General features: G+C 41.4%; 1 protein-coding gene across 1 annotated transcript; it reads right to left on the reverse strand.

Moving 5' to 3' along the window:
- On the reverse strand, positions 1–26,527 carry LOC109987810 (sprouty-related, EVH1 domain-containing protein 2). The gene is made up of 6 exons (XM_020639048.3): positions 25,950–26,527; positions 11,368–11,560; positions 11,092–11,260; positions 10,275–10,339; positions 3,607–3,765; positions 1–3,414 (listed from the first exon to the last, which is right to left on the reverse strand). Exons 1-6 carry the CDS (start codon positions 25,973–25,975, stop codon positions 2,623–2,625), a joined length of 1,404 nt encoding a protein of 467 aa, XP_020494704.2. The 5' UTR covers positions 25,976–26,527; the 3' UTR covers positions 1–2,622.

Below are 26,527 nucleotides of genomic sequence, written 5' to 3' on the forward strand. Positions count from 1 at the left end.
ACACACACACACACACACACACACACACACACACACACACACACACACACACACACACACACACACACACCAAGGACGTACAACTGGTACACAGGACAGGATGTATGAAACAGACACAACCAGGGGAGGAAAAAGGACATCCTCAGGCATTCTGCATTTCAACCACAGTAAGTGACATTTCCTTGGCAAAACAATCAGGGATGGATGTTTGTCTTCAGGATTTCAGCTGTTTTTTAAGGCTCCCCTTCTTTTCCAATGGGGCCCTACTCAAATCCTGCTTCTTTTTTTAATCTTTTAAAGGTAACTGTGTTCCTGGTCCCATGTGTGCAATGACCTGGGATTAAACAACACAAAAAGCACCGAAGCAGCTGTCAGTTGTGTGTTGTACTGTCAGTGTGAAGGGTCCGATTGGTCGGCTGTAGTGTCACTCAAACGGAACAGGCAGATACGGATAGTGTTTTCATGTTCCTCAAATGCCTGAGTTTGAATATAAATACACCTACTATAACCCTGAATGAACACAATTTAACTGTTACTTTTGCTTATTCAAACTAGCTGTTGTCAAACATCTGATGTTACTATTTGTAGGCATGATGCTGTATAAGAAAAAAAATATATTTGAAAGGAAGGAAGAATGGAGCGCACCAGTAGCATGCATCTTTGGATCCATTCGCCTATAAAAATTAGGGGCTGAAAATATCCGTTGACACTCTTTGAAGTACTTGCTTCCTGAAGCCTGAAGCTTGGCGATGTCCAAAGGCGAGAACATTTTTTTTTTTAACCCAAAAAGAAAATTCTAACCAGTAGAGATTCCAGGAAGTCACTGCACCCAGCCATGAAGTAGTCCAAACGAATAGCCTCCTATAAAACCATTTTTTTTGTTTTAACACTTCCTTTAAAAAAAAAAAAAAAGAAAAAAAAAAGAAAGACAGACTACATCATTTGAGTTAGTAAGTGAGCTTTGGAGGTGCTGTTAGATTTTACAAACTTGAGACAAAGTCAGACTAAATTTCCCCTGGTTTCCGGTGTTAATGCTAAACTAAGCTAACTGACAAATTTCCCAAAATGTCAGATTATTACTTTTCCAACTCAGGAAGGACATGTAGACTTATAATAAATATGTGTGAAATAAGAATTACTACATAACTGTAGTGACATTGAACACGTCAAGTTCAGTTTTTGTTCAATTGGCAAAAGGAAAGAAAGCAAATGTTTCATACTCATTTTCCAAAGTACAGAGAATCTAATGATTTTTTTTCTTTTTTTTTGCCGGGAATATGGACATTTGATCATAGTCAGAAACGTATTTCTTTAAACTATCAGCTGAGACTTTGCTGTTCCACATATATGACTGGTGGGCTCCATTGAATGGCAGGGCTTAAAGAGGGGAACTGATTGTACATCGCAAGCACACTGAAGTCCTTCGTTTAGACACTTGATGAGTTTCTTTTCACCACAAAAACAGTAGAAAACCGAGTTTTAAAGAGTATTTGTTGAGGCTGATTGCTCTGAGCCGTAGCTCTGCTCGCGCATTTTTCATTAAAGACGACATCTTCAGACGAACAAGGGTGAAGCTTGGAGCGAAACCCCGCATTTTAAGGCATAACGGGCACCAATTTCAACTGTATCTCTGATTGATTCGTCAGTGCTGGCCTGACCTTACACGGACTGCTGACTGAGGTCTAAGACTGGATGAGTTCCTGGTTTAGGTGAAAGTTTAGGCACTGTTTGAAATAACATGAAAGGAGAAGGGAGACGGGTGCTAGAGCATCTCAGTATATCTTGAAGCACCGTCTCGTTCAGTGAGAAAATCACAACCCAGCACCCTTTTGCTGGTAGATCAATTCAGAGAGAAAATAAATAAGATAAAAAACACAAATCTTTGGGATATTAGAAGTAGATGAAGATGAGTACCACATTTGTTTCAGTGAACAAATGATGTTGATGGTGGAGCTATGCAGTCTATAAACATTAGCCTTACTATAAGCCGCAGAACAGACAACAAAAGGCCTTGGCGCAATTTTCTAAGCATGCACATATACCATACACACATTCGCGCACACACACACACGCGCGCAGAAATGTGTAGTGTTTGATTTCTCTTGTAGCTGGGGTTGAGCTGAGCAGGCCTGATATTGGAAGAGAATATAAACAAAATGGCAACACGTACATCAAAGGAGAGAAAAAAAATAGAACAAAGGAACAATTCAAGTTCTTTGACGCCGAGTCAGTGTACAAAGTATAAAGTACCTGCATAAGTGATACATGACATATAGGTCAGCTATAAAAAAGGCCCCCTGAAAAAGAGTGCTCTCTCACTATAAACAGAGCATGAAATGGCCATGTGGAGAGCTAAGAGAACTGTCTGCCGTGAGGGGGAGCTTATCTTCCCAGGCCGTTTAGAAAATGCACCAACAGTTTTTTTTTTTTGGCTTATTTCAGTGTCTGGAATTTGTAGAGAAACCAAGAGTAACCAAGGCAAAAGTGCCAGCAGCCGTGACCACTTGCCCCCTCTGTGTATTTCCACGTCCTTCCCTTTCCCTGTGCTTGCGTTGGGTTTTAGCTATTCATTGTTTCCTCTCAGAGGCTTTTTTCTTTTTTTCTTTTTCCAAGCGCAGCAGCTCAACTCAGGGCCTTGTGTCGGCCTCCGCAGCAACCGCACCTGAGCCCTGCCCGGTGGCAAGCGTGGAGAGGCGGGTAGAGGCAGAGGCAGGGTGCTACCAGAGACAAACCGAGCAGTGCTAACCAGCGAGAGCCTAGTCGGCCTCCCCCACTGCCCTCGCCCCCATCACATGAGCACGGGTCCGAGTAGTCTCCCTCTGGGTCGGACATGCAGTGGTAGAGCATTGTGTCTGCCAGCCACATGCAGCTGACTCGCCGGATGCAAGCCCGGACAGGATCCGGCGCATCCTGGCACCGGCCTCTTCGGTTGTCAGAGATGTAAAAGGCCTCTCCGCAATTCTCACACTGAGCACGCTCCATCCCATCATCCTTCCGCCCCTTCCCACCATTGGTGGATGGTGACGAGTTTGGGAGAAAGGAGCTGGGCTGGCTGGACACCACAGAAGGGAAGCCTTGGCGATACGACCCGCCCTGGCCCTTATTGACCATTAAGGGTCCAAGTGCGGGGTCAGAGTCTGAGGGCGACAGGGCTGGTGCCAGCGGGTAGGTGTAGTCATGTTTCTGTGCCTCTGTCTTGGCAAAGTGGACGTAGGACTCATTGTCATCCATTTGGATAAACTTGTCACGTACAGTGGCGTGGCGGTAGTCCTCGTAGCCCGTAAGCCAGGAGCGCTCTGACTGGCGGCCATGATGGCGCTCGGTAGTTCCTTCCCAGCTGCGCTCTCGAGGGTTGATTCGCACGATTTCCTCGTCTTCCTGAAAGGTAACATGGCGAGGAAGCCGGCACAGCGGCTAGGGAGACAGAAAGAGAAACTTGAGCACCGCTGGCAGAGCTCAACCCACACTGCTAAACAACTATGATAAATTACAAGTAAAACTAAGAATACCTGAATACCAGAATCATTCATTTAGGAAAGAGAACCTGTTTCTCCAGTCTTGTTAAAATCACTGTGTGATAAAAAAAAACAGCATTCCCTGTCTCACCTGGTCCAGGAAGTAGTGGTCCGACAGCCGGTAAGGGTCGTGGAGGTCGTGGCGATGTGTCAGCACGCACTTATGTCTCTGCGGAAGCGGGGAGGACTCAAGCTGCTGCAAAGAGCTCTCCAGTCTCTGGGAGGAGTTGGATGAGCTGTCTGTGGTGTACTGAGGGGACAAACAAACACAGGATGCAGGCTGAGAGCAGCACTCTGATTGGATACGCCAAACAAACAGTTAGTGCGAGAGGACGACATAATTGGACAAACAAAAACAGGAAGCTGCAGCGCAACTTGGATTCGACAAAACAGGAAGGGTGAGCTATGTTGCTAAAGCCACTTGATCCACATTTTGGATCAGTGTGTGTGTAAGTTATTAACATCTGCCATAAATCATCAACAACAGCAGACGAGAAAATATATAATTACCATCACTTTGACCACATTTTGTCCCATGGAGATTTATACTGTAATTACAATGGGTATCATTCATGTATTAGCTTCAAAAAGGAAGGTAATTGATTGCAAAACTAAAGTATTACACTCAGTGAGTTTAAGCTAAGTTCATCTAATGAATGTAAAATAACTTATCTTCCACTTACGTTGCTCTATCTTTTGAGGTAATTCTGAGTTTTGACTGTTTTTCCACCATTGCGAAAAGAACCCTGCACATAGTCTAAATGCATTCATACATTAACGTGCTGCATTTCTGGACTAGATCAGGCATCAGGCAAATTGAACCGTAATTTTAAATGTAAATTGCACCATTAAATAACGCTTTACACCTGATAAAACAGTGGACAGGATTTAATTGATATTGAATCCCATCCATTAGAGAAGCTAAACCAGAGAAAGTTTTGTGGTTTTTGTTACTCAACGATGACTTAAATGATTAAATCTTTGATAAATAATGTTGACGTTTTAAGCTTTCACCTGTATTCGGCCTCTCCCCATCCTCCTCCTCCTCCTCCTCCTCCTCCAACCTGTCTTCCTTCTCCCAATCTCACTTTCTTTCCTTCTCTTTCTACAACTCTATGTTTGTGTGTGTATTTGAACAGTATCCTGTCCCCTTTCCGCTAAAGTCGGTCAAGGCTCCACTCCAACTCAAACCTCGGCCAGACACTAGACAGTCAGGTTACTCGCTGTGTAGCACTCAGGCACACACATTTCATGCACACTGGGTGCCAGACTCACCAGGGCCAGGTAACAGCAAGTAAGAGGAGTACATACTGGGGAAACCAAAAACATAATGAATCTGTTTCATGATGTATAGTGATCAGAACCAGTCTCAAAATAGAAACATCATCACCCACTCACATGCGGTGAATTTTCATGAATATTACCTGCTGCATTCACACACCATCCGGACCACACGCAGAAAAATTTACCAGAGATGTTTTCACATATGCACTCCTGAAAATATCTAGATAACTCCAGTATGACTGCTATGGAAATTCTCTTAATCTTGCTGTTTACATATGCACCTCACAGGGGGAGACTATTACTGTCAGACGGGATGGGTGGCATGGGGGTCTCCTGAGGTAAGCAGGCCATAAAAAAACAACAACGTGGAAGTAGCGGACGAAGCAGACCGCTATAACGACAATACTTGACTTTCTATCAATACTACTCTGTATAATATCCTGCTGTGTTCTCATATCTGCTCACTCTGACTTGCTGAGGGAAAAGTACTCTGGGGTCTGGCAGTAGAATGTGGCTTTTTGTGTTCACAAATTTTCAGGAGTTTTAAGCAAGTGTGAAGCAGCAGGACGCTGGGTGAAAATTTTCAGGTACGCTACTGTCATCATTTCCACATGCAGCAGCAAACCCCAAAATTGAGTGTTGTGCATATTTCGATGGGGCTTATGACGCTGTCAACATGCTGGTATTTAGCAGGAAACATTCACGACTATCGCTGTTTTAGTTGAACATGTATCTGAGGTTGATAGAAATGTCATAGGTTTTTTTTTTCTGTAATAGACCAAAGTACTAACATTAACATATTTCTTCAGTAAATGTGTTGTGGAGCTACTTTGCTTTGGAACAAAAGCTATGGGTTCAATTAAGTCAGTAGGAATGATCCTCTGAAGGCCATGACCGATCCACTGACAATTCCCTTCAGTCAACTGCTCTGGATGACACCAGCTTTTAAATACCTCACAGAAATGTTGTTTTTTTTGCACTGTGAACTGTGGTCATTTTCAGATCACACATATCCCTGGAAATCCTAACTAACCTAAACTTTAAAACAATGTTCACCCTGTGTAAAATCTGGAATCCAACAAGCCTAAAAACAAAGCTATTTATTATAATACCCAGATCTGCTTTCTGTCTGTCTGTCTGTCTGCTGAAGCTATCCCTATTATATCCTACTCCCCACATGGATACCGCCATGCTGAGAATTTCCCCCAGCTTTCTTACAAAGCCCTCAGAGCAGCCGGCCAAAAATAACAGAACATGCTGCCTCCACTCCAAGCCCCGCCCCCCTGGAGAAGACATTACCGGGGGGAGGGAGGAGCTGATACGGTACAACTTGGGCCTCCACGGCTGCAACTAATCCAAAACACAGACCAGACTTTTTGCTGAAAGCAGAGGACGGTGAGACAGAGAGGAGTTGAGGGGGAGAGTTTATATTTCTGGACATCCTCTCCCATATATTCTAGCCCAAGGCTGCATGGAGGGCATTTCAAGTTATTTTCTGACACAAAACATGTCCAGACTCAAAGCTCAAGAGAATTCATCCTTCAACAGTCCTGTCTCACTCTCCTGGGATGAGCCCAGAATTGCTTCAATAGCTTTTTACTCCCCCTTTTGTGAATGAGCCAAAATAGAGACAGAGAAAAGAGACGTGCTGGGGGTGGGGTTGGGGGCAGAGGAAGGGTCGGGTTATGTTTAGGTTTGGGGAATGAGAAATAATTTTGGGAAGTATGAACATCCTTGCTCTCCCCCCTCTGCAGTGCCCCCCTCCCCCCCAAGGCTGTAAATCTGCTGCAGCATTTCCCCCTGTCCACAACCTGCCTCGCTAACTCTCCTGCCACCGCTAACTTTAGGAAAGGTCATAAGCATATTCTAGGAGAAAAATAAGCTGTACGTGATCATGAATGCATCCAGGATTTCTCAATTCATTGTACAAATGTCGGACGACAGCTAAGGTTTGTTGAATCACCATAAGGAAAATAAATAAGCCTTGCATTAACATTGTTCTAATTGGGTTTTGTCATTTTCCTGCCAAACAGCTACACTGCCCCTGCTCATCAGTCAGGTCCGCCATGCGCCTTATTATCAATAACTCTTATCCTTCATAAAATCAAAATAGATGAGTGATTAAAAATGCATTAAGTGTGTTCCGATAAAGACATGAGCTATGTAGGCCAAATTTGTTTTTTTGAACCAGACTGTAAACATGTTTATTTCTGCTGTAAAAACAGGCATTTTTGAATCGGTGTGTCTATGACAACTTGGGCTTCTGCAGCCAGCCTCAGGTGGACACTGCTGGGACTGAAGGCTTTTGCACTTCAGCATTTTCAACACCAAAGGTTGCAGCACACACACATGTGCTTTTAAAACTTTAACCAGAAGAGACGAGGGATGTGTCAAAAATCACACACTCATTCCCTACTCACTATACAGGGAATTATATGTAGAGGACTATATAGCGCACTGATTTGAGACAATTAAAAAACATGTTGGACACTAATCGCTCACTCACCAGCTTATGCTGTCACATAAATAAAATGTGCAGCCTAACACCCGTCAAGGATCAATAATAATGGTAAACAGTGGCATGAATTTCAGTGATGACTTATATTATACTGACTTTATTTTCACACAAAAATGGTTAAAAATAATAGTTTCAAATATTTAATCTTTTGTGCTTATAGACGATGGTCTCGTATTTGCATTTTCATTAGGAAAAACTTAATGTTACTCCAATGAGAATCCTTCACTAAATCTCTGTAAAAATGTGCCCAAAATATTAACGTTTTTGTTTTGTGTATTCATGCTGGTTCCTCATGTTGTTCATCTGAGAACAGTCAAACGTCATTTTCCATTCATTTATTTAAATATTTTTTTAAACTCCGCTATAAGGGGATTAGGGAGTTTTTCTCTTTTTAATCACTTTTTGTAATATAATAGATTATTTTAGAGTTTAAACTGAGCAGTGAGCAGTTTAGTTTTATTTTGATGAATATGGCAGCTTTTTAAGCATAAATACAAATAAATCACCTCTGATTTGGTGAACTTGGAGGGTCCACTTTCCTAAAAAAAAAAAGTCTAATGCTCAATATTTGTGGACTGCTCCACCCTCTGACAGCAGTGTAGCCTCCCTCCTCTCCTCCTCATGTGATGTGTTTGTATGCGTCTCTGTGGTGGCTGTACACTCCCAGCAGAGCACCTATTAGTCTTGGCCCTTACAGACAGCTTGAGTCAAAGATGAACCACGAGGCACTTCCTCTCGTAAATCACTGGGCTCGCACTAAGCTGGGAAACAGCTGCTAGCTGCTAGTTTGGTCGCGAATCTCTTTTTCAAATGGGAGGGTAGGGTGGGGGCAGGGGGGTCACCAGGAGAGAGCACAGTGGTGGGATACAGGAAGTGACCCTGTGACCCTGCCTGCTGCTCCTGGTGTCAGGTTACAGGGTGGGGGGAGGGGGTCCTTCATGCTAACTTAAGGTAGAGAGGCCCGGCACATAAAAACCAAAATACACACAACACATACAAACGTTTGCCATGTTCACACTTGCACAAAACTCCTGAAAAACTCCTGACGTTTTCAGGTCGAGCTGCATGTGTGAACGCAAACTGCCAATTTTTTCTCTTGGACATTATCTGGAGTTTCTCCTGCCAGCCCCTTATTTTTTTCACATGAAGTCCGAGTGAGCTGATGTAAGTATGCAGCAGAATATAGTCAGGAGAATTCACCTCGAGCGATGGGGAGATGACTCGGGTTGTGTTAAAAAAATCAATACAGCAATATATCGCCATGAGTTCCTTGCAAATACGTGCACTGATGCAGATGCTACCGAATCTATATAGCTTTCAAAGACACAAAGCCTTTGGTGCAGTTCAAAATAAAGCCAATAGGAGGCAGTGGAAGCCAAACTACATCAAGAAGAACTCGTTCAAATCAAACCAAACAATCATACATGAGAAACTCCACTGACAGCAAAACTGAAAGCAAAGATTAAGGTAGCATTTCAGCTTTTCGCAAACACGAGTAGGTCATTTGTTGGACATGAGTCATGCAATATGAACCATTGCAAAAGCAAGGTGGACTACTGTATCAACACGACCAACCTACATCTACACATGACAGGTCGTTAGCAACAATAGCTAGGTCCACTACACAGGGACAGTGTGTGCTGTCCCAACCAGCTCGGACTGGCTCTTTTGTCAATATTGTAGTTCTGTCGAACTAAACATAGCATTGATATAAAGGCAAATATTAAGATTATAGTGTCATATATGGGGCTCAGTTAGTTAATTAGTCACTTCTGCATTGTTTTTTTCTAATGTCATGTCTTGCCTCAGGAGATCCCACACCCACCCCTCAGACAGAAATAGTCTCCCACTTATAGGTTCATATCTGAACAACCAGATCAGGAAGATTTCAAGGGAGATCCTAAAATTCTCTGGAAATTTTGAGAACTCAGGAGTGCAGTTGTGAAAACGATCAGTAATTGATAAGAATTTGGAACTATTTGTATAAAGAGATGATGAGATAAACGTCATTGGAAACTCTGCAGGGGGACTACTTTAGAAGACTGAACGGTCAAGGTGACATTTACCAAAGTCTGGATTTCTATATACAGATTCTTAATATATTTGCAGAATCTATAGGGGAGGGACAATATTTTTGGTTGTGGAAGTATTCTGGTTGCCACATACAAGTGCAAGTTGTACTGTCTGATAGCTTTTTAGAAAGCTTTGGTTGTGTGCATGAAATACAGATGTTGATGATAAGGATGTTTTTTCAAGTTATCAAGTTGAAAAACATCTAACCCAGGAGGACTAAATGGTAAATGGTAGATGGACTTGGACTTGACCTTTTCCTAGTTTTCTGACCACTCAAAGCACTTTTAAACTACACATTCACATACTGCTGGCATAGCAGCGGAAGCAATTTAGAGTGCCCAAGATCGTGGACATGTGTCTGCAGGAAATGGGGGTTAAAACCCACAATCTTCCTGTTTCAAAGGTTCTGACTGACTTTACCACTGAGCCACAGCCCCCTTAGCCGACGTCTGGTTTGTGCATTTGTGTAATGATTTATGAATTTATTGTCCAGCCTTCCGTGATCATGAGAAATAGTCTCACTGGAAAATAAGCAACTAAATAACGTAGCCATGCAGCCCACCAAGGCAGGTTCTTGGCATCGTGTAGTGCAGGGCTGTTTGAGGCTGAATGCCATTCATTGAGAATTCCACCTTGAAATAATATCCTGGTACTGCCTAATGTGTGAAGAAATATGTGTGGAAACATTGCGCGGAAATGTAACTATTAAGTTGAACATGTTATCTTTATATCTGTAATGGTCCCATTTCCAGCACATCTTACAAGAAACACCCATTTTTGTCTTACTATGTCAGGGAATTTCACATAGCAAAGAAATGTATCAAAGTTACCTCAAACAAGAAAATGTAAATTTTATCTTGGATTATATGTAGATAAATGCTTACGGTAAAGACGTCGTCATCACCCAGCTCGCCCTCATTCTGGAGTGCTGTAGAGGAGGTGGTGGAGCCTGCACAGAAGAAAACAGTAACATTTTTCAACACAAGGACACAAAACTTAAATGGAAGCTGTCTCCATGAAAGTAAAGCCTCGAGGGGGACATTGTAGCAGTTTTAACAAAAGACAGGAAGATACTATGGTGATACACGAATCATCTTTGACTTTTATTCTCTAATGATCTGTTTTTGTCAACTGTAAATTTCATGGTGTGTTCACACAGGCACAAATCTCCCGACATTTGGGGTTTGGGATTTGAGCGCAGATGATCAACATTTTCATGACCAACTTTACCAGGTTACTTCCTGCCAGACACCTAGAAAGATAATGCTTAAGGCGGCAGGTAATATTGATGTACATTGCATCAATATTACGTACTGCAGCAAATGGGAAATCAGCACAACTCTGTGAAATGAAGTGACTTAATACTCTTCTCTGTGTGCCAATATGTATTAAACGTATGTAAAGTCCAATTAAACGTAGCACTGATATAAAGGCAAAAATGGTCAGAATAATTTCCTTGATACATCATGCCATGCCTTCTGAGACCCCCAACCCGCCCAACAGGGAATGTCTCCTGATGGGAGGTGAGTGCTCAACTGGCCAGTCAGATAGATTTCAGTGACAGCCTGTTTCTAAATCTCTTCTTGCACCTTATGATGATGATCGCCTGCTTAAAAAAATGTATCTTCATCTGGTTGACTTGGACTTTGTGAATCCCGACTGATCTGTAAAATGACAATTGTTGGGTGCAGCAAAGCGTACCTTCAGCCAGGTCTTCAATTGCTTTCCGAACCCCTCTGTCAAATGCTCTGGCATCAGCTGGACTCTGAAAGGACAGGCCACACTTCCTGTCCTCCACCTTCCAATGGTGAAATGTGGGTGTTGCTATGGTGTACTTGATGTCCTTCCTCAGCGGACAGTCCAGGATGACCTTTTAACCAATCACATGCCATGTAATCAGAGCAGATTCTCCATATTGTTTCCTTTAAATATCAAAGTATGCTCTGAATGAAATGTCTGTTTGTGTGTATATTTTACCTGTTTGTCCCGCAGCCTTTCACCCCTGATAAGAAACTGTGAGCTGCAAGAGGCTGGAACGGGGGCCAGCTCTGGGGGCAGGAGTCGGCACACACCGACTCTGCTCAGAGCTCCGCCATCCTGGGCCAGCCACCCGCCGCTCGAGTCGTCCCTCGTCATCACCACCGCTTTCACACGCACGATGTAGCTGTCACTGCAGAGAGACAGATAGAGACAGACACATGAAGAGTGAATAGAAAGCAACTAAAGTATGTTTGTATTACGACCTTAGAAATCCGGTCTAGTAGCAGAAGGTCTCCACAACACATTATTGTGGACTGAACATTAACACGGAATAAAAGACTTTCACTTTGTCATTTGAATAATCATCTTATTAATAAACATGTTAAATGATACTTAGATTTTTTTAAACTTAAATCATCATGTTAAATGTTAATTGCAAAGAAAAAAAACACTAATTTCTGTAGTATAACTTCAGAAAAAAACAATTACATTTTTAGAAGACAATTTGTAGTGCAAGCTTTTCGAACATAAACAAAGTGTAGCAACTACGCCATAAATGCATAAATTTGAGGAAAAAAAACAAACAAGAACAGCACTCAGGGCAGCAACAGGACAGACTATAAAAATGTGTATTTAAGCCTTGGAACAAATATTTTCCGTGCACAACATACAAAAGCTCTTTAGGCAACAAAGATTCTTCCCCAGGCAGCATCTACTATTCTTTATCATAGTCTAAACTTGTAAAGACACTGACTAGACTCAAACTTGTTTAAGAGTGTGTTTATGCCGCAGCAGGTTATTATAGAACCAGATTAACAGAGTGCCAGAATGTTGGAGGGCGTCTCAAGTCACGACTTTGCCTGGTGGTCGCTGTGCTGAGGTGGGAGGTGTTGCACCAGGACAAATCAGCACACACATACAAACACACTAAATGTAAATCTAGCTTTGTTTTCTTCCTTTGGTCTTGGTCAAAACCTCCTGGGAAAAAAAGGCAAACGTAAGCCTGGGAGGATGATTCATTATTAAAATTCTTAGGGCACGCGCCCCCCTGTATGGAGGCTGTAGTCCTCCAGGTGGACGGCCCGGGTTCGAATCTGACATATAGCTCCTTTCCCGCATGTCATTCCCTACTCTCTTTATCCATGATTTCCGATTTTATCCACTGTCCTATCTCTACAATAAAAGGCACAATGTGCCCCAAAAAATATTTAAAAATGTACTGATTACAGATAATGAAGTCATGGTTGCCTGCAATACAGAATGAAGGCCGTATCACTAACATTAGAAAAACATGTCAAATATTTAATGTACTGTTGTTTCTTTGGTTTAGGCCAACATGCAATTATTTAACTGATAAGGAAACGATACAAGTCACATCTTGGCTAGACACTTTACTGAGGTGACCAAGTAACTATTTGTGAAAATGTCCCACAATGGACCCTAGCAGTTTTATATCGTGGCATTGTCCGTAGTATCATTGCTTAAAACACGTGTCCAAAGTGTTTATTACAAGTGTGAAGATTTGTAGATGTTAACTTTATTCGCTTTGATCAAACAAATTCTGAATAAATAGAAAGTATTAAAATGTCTGTCACTTTCTGTAAAGAATTCAGGAGATTTTCTAGCTTTACCCACAGGTTGTTTAAGGAAAATTCCAAATGATCCCTGATTGCAGAAATGTCAGATTTGCTTCTTTTCTCTGTTTGACTACGATACAGAAGACTTCACCTTTGGCCCTGGTGGGTACTTATTTTCTGTCACACAGACTTTTAGATACTATAGCTACAGTTTAGTCTGTACACCAGTGCAAAACAATACCTGACAAAAACTCCCTCTGCAGTCAATAGAGTCCTCAGTCCCAATGCATGAGACAATACAATGGATGCTGAATAGTTAAATACAAGACATTCTCAAGCATTAGCATGACAGGCCACCACCCTCACAGGGACACAATGAACATGGCCACAATCCTCATGAATGATCTGACAATAACAGGATGTACCTCTGTGTATTCCATCTATGCCTCACTTTGTGTGTGTGTGTGTGTGTGAGTGTGTATGTGTATGTGTGTGTGTGTGTGTGTGTGTGTGTGTGTGTGTGTGTGTGTGAGAGTGTTTAAGAGTGAGTGTCTGTGGGTTGGATGAAGGGAAAAGAGAACCAGAGAGATACTGAGGGAGGGAGGCAGAGTGGGAGTGAATGAGAGAGGTGTTGTTATATAATTAGCCTACAGACCGTCCAGGGGATTCGCACTACACACTCTCTCTCTCTCTCTCTCTCACACACACACATGCGCGTACAAACACACATATACACACAGGTGGCAAAACTGGTTCACCAACTCCCACCCACACACATTCATAAAACTGACTGAATGACAGACTGACTGACTCAGTGACAGCAGACAAATAGAAAATAAACTACAGATTCATCTGAGCTGAATTTTCTATTCAGATAATAACCCAGTCGTGTTTTAATCTAGTCAACAAGAAACAAGCCTGGACATTAATTTACTGTCAATTTCAGAGCATTTTGCAAATAAATTACATAGTAAAAAATTGAAACATGAACTGGTTGATTAAATTTTTTCTGCAGAGTGGAGCTCAAGTGTTACAGTTTGTAGGCATAGCCTAATCATGCCATGTGTCATGTCAAACCACAATGAGAGCAAATGAGTCATTGAGGTTCTATTTAGCCACGTGGAAAACTTGAATGGCAACAAAGAAAATAAAAGAAATTCAAAACAGACACGTCAATGATCTATTTATATTTCCATTATTTTCCCTGAGGGGAAGGCTTGCAACTTAGCTGACCTTGCTAATTAGAGGCTACAATGCCTATAGCCTATTTCATATTTAAAGTCTTAATACGCGATTTTTTGATCCAGCAGATGTCGCCCTTGAGCACCAGCATGAAACCAAAACAACTGCAGCGCTGCATTGTTGTGTTAGCATGCTAATGCTAGCGATCTTTATTATGCTCGTATCTTCACACTGCATGTAAATTTACCCGAAATGACCGTGATCTAGAAACGCTTACGTGACATTCAATTAAGCAGTGGGTACAGTATGTTCTTCTTCTTTTCTGTAGTCCCTCAATTAAACAACTTTCATACGCGAGGAGATGAGCCGGCCGTCTGTCCGGCGATGTAAACAAACTGAAGATAGGACTCGGAAAGCATTACAGACAGTGGGACTCGGGTGTTACATCCATTGTAGACAGTCATGACTCACAGAGTTATTTTCAGAGGATGTACTTGATTTATATTACATTTAAGTGTGAGCATATTAAGCCTTACAGGTTAGCTTTCTGGTAACAAGCTTTCAAATCACAGCTCATTAATTTCAATAACATGTCCTTATGTTGTTGACTGTTCAATGTTAGAAAATATTTCATGTAGTATAAACAACTGGTTATAGATTTTTTTGGAGCAGCAGCTATGCTAGCACTCTTGATAACAATGCATTCAGAACACTGGAAACAACTTGTGACTTAAATTTAATACTCAGAAATATAGTCCCAAGTTCCTTGTATTGAAATGTTGTTGTTGGATGATATACATGTTGGTAAGCAGCTAACCACTTAGCATTCTGGCAAAAACATATTGTAAAAAGCAACCACTGAACAGACACTGTATTCAGTATCTGTATGGCATCGGAAGCCTTTTTCACACTCCAAAAGATTGTCGGATAATTCCAGGCAAACTACCTCAGAACTGTTCCTGAATTGCTTGTTCACACATGCACCTAAAAGCAAAGGCTAGCCCTGTCAGATAGAAGAAGCTAGGACATGTTGTAAAAGACAATGTAGGAATAGCAGACGATGCAACACTGTCCAATGTTATATGACTCTGTAGTGCTGGTCCCAGAATATAAGCCATAACCTCCTTCCTCTTGCTCACTGTTAATTATCCGGAGTATTTCCTGCTGCGTTTGAGAAACATTTACTAGTTTTGTGCATTTGTGAAAACACCGAGAGTGTGTGAGTGGTTGTGTGTCAAGAGCCCTATTCAGACTGCACATTTAAGGCACGATATTTATGCACCTGTAACATCTCGCCTTCTTTATGAATGTCACAAAGGCATAATTCAGGGACCAAGTAGTCCCACCTCTGTAATACCATTGGAGGTAGTAACAGATGCGTTACAGAGGCATTCCAGGGGTTTCGGGCCCAGCAAGGGAGAACGCTTTGGGGTGTATGTCTAAGTGTGTTTGTGTTTCAGGTCTTACTCAACTCTGTATCGTAATGGGAATACACAGACTGGGAGACCAATATTACACAGTTGTGTTTGAAAGGATAAAAGTAATGATGGCAACTTTTTCCTGAACAGCAGCGGACGAGATACTGTCTCAAAAACAACTCTGTCTTCTCACCACTCTTTCTGATATTTCAACAAAATACTGGACAACAAAATTAAACTAAGAATTACATCCCATGAAGTTATTCTGCATGTAGATTAGTTTTTTTTTTCACAGAGAAAGGCTTGGTGTGAAGATACAAATCCACATGTACGGCTAGCTTTAACACGAGCAAGTGTACAACACAGGGAATCTCACATCCAGTTTAACCACACAGAAATAACAAGAACTTCTAAGCACGTGAGCATTTAGATACACGATACAGGCTCTCTGTAGCTCTCTGAGATGAACCTGTCACATTTTGGGCCGTCTTGTGACCCATGTTTAGAGCCCCGTTTGCTGACAGGCCCTGTAATCTGTGGTTGGAACACACAGACGGCCACAACCAGCAGCAACACGCTACTTTAATACACTTGGGAGAGACCATCCATTCTGGCATAAATAAACACAGACACACACATGCATTTGGTAGCTGTGAATCTAAATCGGTCCCCACAAATGCAGCACGAGGTACCAATGCCGAAAAGGGACTATGATGCCCACTTTAAGAAAAGGCGGGTGATGCAATATTATAGTCAAACAGTTTTGCAGGTATTCACGCCTTAAACTTTATTCATACTTCTTCAACAGTGTGACTGTAATACTACCGATAGTATTTGAACCAAAAGTTATGCTGCAGTGTTTTATAATATCTTATTTCCTCAGACATTTGTTAAGGGTTACAAGAACTTTTTATGGTTATTTTTTTAGGTGGCATGAGGACGTTTAGTCAAAAGTTGAATGATGACTCAGTTCAGAAGCAAGGTAGGGAGGATGCATCACCACCAGGCTGATAAGGAAAGTGCAAACAATTGATGCATCATATACTTTTATAATTCGATATGAGCCATCAGGTCAAAGGTGCTAGGTGTGTTCTTGCTTCTACTTCCTATGACAGTCTTTATACTCTTGTTACCATGTGGCCAGACGTCTTGCAATAGCCTTAGCTGTACCACAGTGTACTGTTGCCTGTCGGTGGTTATGTCTTGTCAGTCTTTCGGTTACGTTTCTGATTAACTGCCTTCTGCCCAACTCACAGGAACCTCCACTTAGTGTATAGGCCATAAATATATTTATTGTTTTACTATTATTTTAATAAGAGACGTACACTAGAGTATTGTTACGATAACAAACAGCAGCAAATTCAGTAGGTTGGTATGCAAAGATGCCAATAAAATGTCATTGACCACACATGTACAAACTTTAAGGAGGCCTTTTATCATGTTCACAGCTACTTGAATACATTTGCTGAAGAATATAATTATGCTTGCTGCCATGGATTGGATACAATTCAGCACTATTAATACCATGCCAGTCAAATATAAATAAATATCTGTGGCCACTTGGGGCAGCAGTAAACAAGCTGTAGACACAAAGCTAATATAATACCACCTTGAAAACTGTTCTAAGTTACACTAGCAGACACAAAGCATCACAAGAAGGAATTTAGTGTCCTGTCTAAAGCTAATTTGGTGGATAGGAGCAATATTTACTTTTCTACAAGCTCTGTTTTGGTCTCAATCAGCTCCTGAGGGATATATTTCACTACTATAAGCTTTCTTTTCCTGTATCATCCTTCATGCAGAATGCTTCTTCTTCGACAACAGCTTCCTATTGGGCCTGACAGTTGTAGGCTGTAATACCAAAAGAAATAAGATTCATTGTTAAACTAATATGTTCATAACAGTTGCTTTGGACAAAAGCTCTAGCCAGAATTTAAGAGAAAATTTTCAGATATTTTCAGTTTGGTTACAATGTGAAAACAATTAAACAGCAATATATACATTATATGTATAATACTAAATAAATATCAAAGAAGTTGTTCTGAAAAAACTGCATTGCATGCTATTTTGTGCTTGAGGTGCACCATAAGCATTGCAGTAACTTCCTGTAGTCACAGTGATGAAAAACACTGCTGCATCCCATCTTATGACATCAAACATTTTCCTTTTTACCTTTCAGCTGTTATCATTTAGTTTTTGATTCGTACCGGGTTTCTCTTTCTCCATGGTTAAGTTAATGCCGTAATCTAAGTTCTACCAGAAGGCCCTTACTTTATTTCAAAATAAAAGCAGGATTGAAATCAAACAGCAAATAAGTAATCTCTGCTTAAGACAGTAAAAATATTCAAAATAAAAGCCTGACCATTTTTTTAAAAAGCAAAATAATGGGATTTCGAAGATGCAACTGAAATTTAACGAATGAAATTTAGCAAAATCGCAAAAAAATGTAATAATTTGGCAGCCTTAATTATATATATGTATATTTAATCTATATTTGTCTGTATACGTTATACACAACTTGCAAGTAATCCGTGTAATGAGGGCATGAGCTGAGGGTTGAGTACACACATGCAGATTTTCTGCCGAGTCACACTGATGCACAGTGAGTGAACTCTTTAAGTCTCATTTGCCTCACAGCATTCTATCAAAACACCCAAAAACTATAGCTTTTGAAAACTTAGTGCAAGAGCAGTAAGAAGAGCTACACTGTATTCTAGCTCCTGATAATACCTGGTGTGGTCTGCGAGTAACAACATTGCCATAAAACAGTAAAGGGGGCAGGGAAGCGGTCTGATTATCAGGTCTGGAATCCAGCTCATGTGTGACAGATAAAGGGCCAGTGAGGGCAGCCCAGCCATGTGTGATAAGGGCGTTTATACTTCCTCTGATAAGGAATGACTGGCCGCGCCTTTGCCTGATCAACAGAACCACACACACACATTTGTGTTCAGGGTTGATCTGTCCCTGTAGAACACACACACACACACACACACACACACACACACACAGTCTTTGGCAATCACGAAGAAGCTAGTTTACAATCAGGGTTATTTCCGTATTGAATTTATTGTTTTACTCAGTAGTAAAGTCGGTTAGAGCAATGCGACAAACGGAGACGGAACCTAATTTAATCAATTTTTAAAGTAAAATGATTACAGCTAACATAATAAGAGCCCGAACATTTAAAAAAAAACATTATAAAAATCAAGTATATCCTCTGAAAATAACTATGTGAGTCATGGCTCATCCACTCGCGTATGAAAGTTGTTTAACTGAGGGACTAGGGAAAAGAAGAAGCACATAATGTACTCAATGCTTAATTGAATATCACGCAAGCGTTTCTAAATCACGGTCATTTTGAGTATATTTACATGCAGTGTGACGATACGAGCATAATAAAGATCGCTAGTATTAGCATGCTAACACAACAATGCAGCACGAGTTGTTTTGGTTTCATGCTGGTGCTCAAGGAAGACATCTGCTGGATCAAAAAAAATCGCATATAAAGCCTTTAAACATTATTTAAATAAACAAAACACATATTAGCCCCATTCAGACGGGTGCGATATTTATGCAAATGTGACGTCTTGCTTTCACTATTAAGCCCTTTTTAGTGCAGTTCCGCAACAGCGCCGTAACAAAGCTCTGTTATCATCATGTCTTTTTACATTCACTTAGATTCCGCAATGGCATAATATTGGTGTCCCAGTCTGCGTCACAGTGTTGCAGAAGTGCAATAGAGCATGTAAATCCACAGTGGGAGCTCCACATACACACAGAATCAGACATGCATACACACACAGCGTTGCTCTCTGCCACTGGCTCTGCCCGCTCCTGTAATGTGTCTGTTACTGGTATAGAAGGGTTATCACTCCACCCTTACTTCTGTGGCATTTATGGTGAAAGTTTAACGTCACAAGTGCAATTCGCGCCTTGAATCATCAATCTGAATAGGTCAAGATTTTGGGGGATGAAGTGATCCCACTTCTGTGCAGCCTTTGGAAGTAGTCACAGTTGTTGTATATAGGGGGCGAGCTGTGTGTTTGTCATACAATTAATTACATAATTGGCTTCTAACTGTTCATGTTTCCTGCTAAATTGCTAAATTTGACAGAGTTGTTCAAATTAAATCCCCTCAATTTTGGGTTGGGAATATACAGTGTATGTATCTTTTTAACATTAACAGAACATAAATTCAAATATTCTAATGTATGTGCTAGATTATTCATAAAAGGGTCTAGTCTGGGTAATTGGTTCAAGAAGGAGGTAAAATAGGAGATAAACATGGGCAAAGTTTTTTAAAAGAATTGAAAATCAAGTAAAGCAAGAATTACAAATAAGCATATTTTGACTACGTAAAATAAACTACGGAAAGGTCTGACATTTTTTGTTAAATTATTAACATACAAATCAAGGAATAGGGTCTTTTATTAATTCTCATTTTGTATTTCACGTTTTCACTTTAATACGAGAATGTAAAATAAAGGGGGAGGGAGAGAGATAAAGAGAGAGTGAGAGAGTGTGGTGTGGCGTGGTAGGGCAAGTTCATTCACAACTATTGACTCTGGAGGCTCCTGAGGGGAAGTTTGATCGGCTTTCTGTCAATCAGCTGTAGTTATATGGAGTGCTTGCATGTCTGGGCAGCACAGGGAGTCATGCCTCTGTTTGTGTGTGTGTGTGTGTGTGTGTGTGTGTGTGTGTGTGTGTGTGTGTGTGTGTGTGTGTGTGTGTGTGTGTGTGTGTGTGTGTGTGTGTGTGTGTGTGTGTGTGTGTGTGTGTGTGTGTGTGTGTGAGAGAGAGTGAGTGAGTGAGTGAGTGAGTTGACCTGACACTGATACTCAGAAGAACTTTTATGGATAACATCCCATACTCAACTGGACAATCACCATGGGAGTTTACACCATGGCATGATTACTAGACTGTATAAGACATGGACATACTCTCACTGAAGTCACCCGTTGGTTTCTGAGGCAGACTTTTCTGAGTCCAACGATGGTGGTTACTTTCGATATTGGAAATGCTGCCTCAAACTAGCTCTAGGTCAACCCAGCTACAGGCAAAGATGGAGAGCCGAGGCAGACCCGAAAGCCTGGTTTAAACTTCTGACCCAAATAATTGCTTATGCCAGGTTGCAAACATGCTAATTTCTGCTGTAAAAATGGGTGTGTGTGGGACCTCCTGGTGGTTTCGAGCTAGTCCTAAGTGAACACTCAAACGACTACAGTTTTTTGTCCATCTGCGTTGGCTTAATTTTTATTTTTTAATCACCAGAGGTTACTGCTAGATGATTACTATTATCTGTGGGAGCAAAATTGCTTAATTTCTGTTTGTTATTTTAAAATGAATTTTAGGACTATATGCTATACAGTATATCTCCAAATAACTATGATTGCAGCCTTGATGACATGTGATAATAGAAGATAACTACGATCCAAAATCAACTTGAAAATGAAATGTTCAGGCTGTATTTGGTTGCAGCTATTACAGATTATCTAACAACCTGTAACTGCACTCCAATGCTAAGCAGCCGTCCCCTAAGGTGACCCTGCAGCACTTTCATTTGTTTAAAGTTGGAAACCATACTGGAAAATAAGCTGATTGGCTCTAAACCTCTTAAAAGCCAATCAAAACCCTCTATAATCCCTCATATCCTCTTGTACTCTGTTAGGCTTATCGCTTAGGGTCAAATGTAAATGATCAGACATCCGTCAAAATGTCAACCTTGGTGTGTTTGATCAGGTTGTATTCATTTACATAAACTGTCAGATGTCAATGGTTTATCTTGTAATTGGACGGCCTGTGGACCAGCTCCAGGGCAGCAAACCAACTGAAAATGATTTGCATAATGAACACTAGAAAGTCTGTTCTCGCAGGGCTTTCCTAGTCTAAATATGCTGGTATATTTACCACTACACATGACGGGCTGCGCTGTTTCCTGATGCTATTTGTGGCTAGTTTTAAATTGCCTGTAGTCTTTCTCTAATTTATGTTGTAGGAGAAGTCTAATTAACGGTTAATGAGAAAACATTCAACTTCTAAGAAGCCTCGGTCTGAAATAACTTAAGAAATATGTACAAAAGAACTGTTTGAACTTTTTTTCTAAACCGTAAACTTCTCTCAGAAAAGTCACTTTACACAAACCAGGGCGAGGGAGGGCAGAGACTGACCTGTAGGATGCAGGCATACATATTTCTTTTGGGACAGCAAAAAACATTCAGATACCGTCAGCCAGGTGATCAAACTCTAAATGTAGCCTTAAAAGAAGAACCTTTTTCTTTAAACACCACACAATGAAAACAATTGTTGATGAGCGATGAGCTAAATTATAAGCTAGGGGCTTCTCAAACAGATAAAAGGAAACAACAGAGTACACAATGTACAGTTTTGTAACAGTTGTCTACATAAGCAAATAATTGATAGAAAATCAACTGTATGTGTTGATTTAAGCAAAATCAACCACGTTCTGTAACATCAAACTAAGGAAAAACCTGGACTGTTTTCGGAGGAAGTGAGAGTTCACACAGTTCATCAGCAAAAGAACTGAATGGAATTTGAGTCGTCAGTAACTGGCCCAATGGATTGCTATACAATGTGGTGAGAACTGAATGAAACTCAAGCTATAATCTAGGTAAACTAGTCACTTGATGTGATGAGATTTGTATAAAACAAACAAAAAAACAAACAAACAAGCGAACAATCTGGGTCCATTGTCTCCTGATATAAACAGGTTCATTATATAAATGCTCCAGACTGCAACCAGTGATGAGCTGCTTTGTAAAACACAGGAAATACTGTGATCAAGGATCTGTTCCACATGATGCATCTGTGCATGTGCGTGCCTGTGTGTGTGTGTGTGTGTGTGTGTGTGTGTATGGAGAGGGAGTACAGAGAGACATAAAAATTAAAAAGAAGTTCATTTGTGGAAATGTTGTAGTAGTCTATATTCTCTTTGGATGTTTATAACACTGTGTGTGAATGCATGTTACTTACAAACTTTTTACACACATCGGTCCATAAATATTACCAGACTTTCCTGTGCATTTGGTTGACATATATAGATTTCTTTTGGTGTCGTGTCGCTTTTTAATTTTCAATGCTCTCCTCGTTTCCTTTTGTTTTTTAAAATATGTGATCACCTATCATAGAAATGAATGCAATTTAAAGAGTAAACACAAAGCAGACAAGCCACCTCATCACGTCTTGTAAAAAGTTACCCATATGCACTCTTCTTACAGTAAAATTAAAATACACTGTACTTAAACAACACACCGGCTAGTGACTAAAATGGTTTGACAGCAGAAAACTATTAAGCCGTCTAAACCTTCAACAGGAAATGTCAGCTTTCATGATGAGTTCCTCTTAACCATCACAGTAGAGACAGTTGGTGGGACCTTTTTTTTTTTTTTTTACACCACATGCTTAGTCAATAGACCTAAATGGAAACCAGCCCCAACACATGTTTTTTAATTGATGTCAGGGCCCACACTTTGACTACAAAAACAACCTCTTTTTCCCTTACACTGATCAATTTACACTGATTAATGTGCAGCGTACAGATGGATGCAACACATTCATGTTTTTCTGCCAATAGTACATAATTTTAGTGATGAACTTTTCCACGGCCCTGAAATTTCAGACCTGTCAAGTTTATAGTATCAGAACAGAACAGTCTTGCTGAGGGAACATGCAGACCTGCTAAGTCCATGCTGCTGTGTTTGCCAGTTAATGAGTGCTTTTGTTCAGGGATGGATTATATTTCGTTTGTTAAGTTGACCTTAGCTGAATGTCACCGGGCATCTCCTGTCCAATACTGACTGTGCACATGCTGACCCTGCAGCAACACACACCAGATCAATACAACCTCTGCTAGCGATGTGACTATGCAGGGTGTACATGTGCAACAGAGATCTTCTATTAAAAAAAAAGGCAAATGGATGACCTCAGAAGGACAGTGTAAAGACATATGTTCTCCAAATTTAGGACATGATGGCTTCAGCTTTTAGTCACGTTAACAGGCCCTCACTAACAAATTGTGCCAGCATTCACTTATAAGATGAACTGGCGCATCAAACAGACTTTCCTTCTTAGCAAGTAAAGTGTGTGGCTTAACCTTCATAGCACATCAGCAGAAAAAGGTCACTACTACCAGACTACAGATGCAATTAACCACTCACAAAGTGAAAGAGGTAGTGAGATATCTAACATGTGACATGGCTACATCATGGGAAGAAAAGCAACACTGCTGCACCCTTTAGCGTAACACAAAATGTAAAGGTGTGCCTTTTATTTCCTGAACCTGCCCTAGTCCAATATAAAGCCTTTATTTATGATAAGAAAACCATAAAACACAAACGAGCAGGTTAGTGCGCACTGATTCAGTTCATTAAAGTAATAAGACAATAAACTCTTGTCCAACAATATGCCAAGATATACAGTAGACCTACTGGTAAAATGCATAGGTCTGCATATTGTTTTAACAGTCAACAGCTTGTTTGGAAATGCTTTTTTTAACCACAGACTGTAGAATTCCCCATCAAAAGACAGAAATGGATCTGAAGGTCAATAAAACATCATTCATTGAGTCTACTCAATGAATGATGTTTTATTGACCTTCAGGCTACATGGTTGACGTTACCGAAGTTCACCCCATGAGAAAGAATAACTAAACATCACCATATAAACGCCCTCTCACCCGGAAGTAGGGGGCAGTTAAGATTTCAACTGATTATTTAGAAATATATTACTCAGAAGGCCAAACAGATACACCCTATAGTTATTTGGCATGAGGGGGCGTTTGAAAGCATTTCAGATAGCACAAGACACACTACTAAGACTGAACTCTATTTAGTTATAACACCATGGCCTTAATGATTGCACTGTCTAGTCTTTCCCATGTATGAGCATTATAGCTACATTTCGACAGAACTCGACAGGAGCAATGTTTCAGTGCCTTCTCCTTGTCTCTGCCCCCTCCATAGGACCGGGGGGGGAGGGGACAGACTGTCAGAGAGCCCATATCCACTGGCTTCTTAATGGCGAGAATGGTCAGTAAGCATGAATGGGGACGCGCTGAAGGTTAGAGGCCTTTTATGAATGAGTCGGCGTCACGCCACGGCAGCGCGAACATCCCCCACGGTGCCCTTCGCCCTTACACCCCCCACCAACAGAGACCTGCAAGGCAGACATACCAACCGAGTACAGCCCCGTGTGGGCTAGTCTGGGACAGAGACGACAGGCTTTATCGATACAGCCTTGTAGCTGCGTAAACCTGCACTGCGAGCCAGCAATTGAAATGGCTATATGGCATGGCTGCACATTTCCATTTAAGACTTAAAAAGAGATTGGCTTTGACAAAAGGCCCCTCTGCATACCTAACGTTGAATAATTATAAAGCCTGTGTGGTCTATTCGTGTTGGGTTACACAATATCATTCGTGCTCTGCCACCTGCTCGATGTTATTCACATTTAGCTACAGTTTCTTCTCGGTAGACTTTAGCTAATTATAAGCTTCAAGCGCTTCCATATAGGCCTATGGGTGCCGTAAAACAGGTCGGTGGGCCTACACATTGTACTGCTCTATATTAGCTACATTTCGCAAGACGCTAGCCGACAGCACAGTGCACGGATATGTCTGTCACACAAGGGCACAGAGACGCGAGTGTAAAGGGGGACGAGTTAAATAGAAACAGACGCGTAGTTCTTTCAGAGCTAGTCGTCGTTTACAATCAGTATTTTTTTTTTTTTTTATGAATGGAGCGCGGTAGGCTATGCAAATGAGGGCGATTGAGAAAGAGATGGCGGATGAGGCATATCGGATATCTCATATCCTGTGAGACTTCCCCCTTCTGTTGGAAGCAAATATACAGATGTGGCCAAATAACGAAGCCAAAGTGTCTCTGTGAACGCCGTTGGGTTTTTCCTCTTCTTTTCTTTTTTGCGCAGAACAATGCACAAACAAGAGGTGCGTGAGCTCGCTGCTGTTTGTGTGTTTATAAAAGGTGTAACTTCGGGGCGTGTTTGAGTTTCTAAGTTACGCTGCAACAGGGCCTGCTCTCTCGCTTCAGATCCTTTCAGAAAATGTTTCCGATCCACCCACGCTTATTCCCCCTCCTCCTACCCTCTGCTTTCTCTCTCCTTCTCAAGACTAATCCAATACAAAGTGGGGGCCCTAGAAACCCTGTTCTACACTACTGTCAATGCATTGCTTCACAGTTGCACCAAGCACAAAACCAAACAGAGTTCATGATATTAAATAAAAAGCAAAACATACATTTTCAAGAAGCTTTGTGAGGGGAGTTTTGGGGCTGCACATTCCACCAAGTTGCCCTAACCCATCTACAACCTGTAGGCACTGAAAATGACGAACGAAAGACAGAGAGAGAGAAATCTTAAAGCCACTTACTCGTTTGGGTGTGTTTCTTCTATCATTTTCTCGTTTCACCTCAGGTAATGTACCACGGCGATTGCATACTTTTCGCTCGTCATTCTTTCACCGCGGCTCCTCCGATTCTGTCTCAAATTCCGCATAAATCCCCCCTGCGCCTTTGTGCGATTGTCGGCTCTTTGGCTTGCCTTCGACTGGCTTTGCCTCCGTCTTCTTTTCCTCGCGTTTGCCTCTTTTCTCCTTGGAGGCACCCAATATATTCTGGATCGCAAATATCCTCTTTCCTACAACTTTAAAAACCCCATCGCCTTCAGTAGGTAACGTAACCTAAACAGAGCGTTTAGCAGCCGATTCCAGCTCTTCTTTTCGCCTCCCCTCTCCCCAAACACACTCACGCACGCAAACACACGGACACACCAGGAACACACTCCGTTTTTAAGTCCTAAGGCGCATGTTTTGACCGACGACTCCGGTTCCAGTTGTGCGTAAAAGCGCGTCGTCGCTGTTGTTACCGAGGGGTGGCCCCGCTAGAGCCCCATCACTCTCTACTCCATGTTGGATTGCAGGCAGCCAAGCTGCTTCAACGACGCCGGGGG

This window comes from Labrus bergylta, chromosome 10, assembly GCF_963930695.1.
Source record: "Labrus bergylta chromosome 10, fLabBer1.1, whole genome shotgun sequence".
NCBI classification, from domain to species: Eukaryota; Metazoa; Chordata; class Actinopteri; order Labriformes; family Labridae; genus Labrus; species Labrus bergylta.

Excerpts from the sequence above, each read along its gene's own strand:
- LOC109987810 (XM_020639048.3), bottom strand. The coding sequence starts at position 25,975 with ATGATAGAAGAAACACACCCAAACGA. Across the intron at positions 11,261-11,367 it reads AAAGGCTGCGGGACAAACAG|GTCATCCTGGACTGTCCGCT; the intron begins GTAAAATATACA and ends ATTGGTTAAAAG. Across the intron at positions 3,766-10,274 it reads GTGATGACGACGTCTTTACC|TACACCACAGACAGCTCATC; the intron begins GTAAGCATTTAT and ends TTGTCCCCTCAG.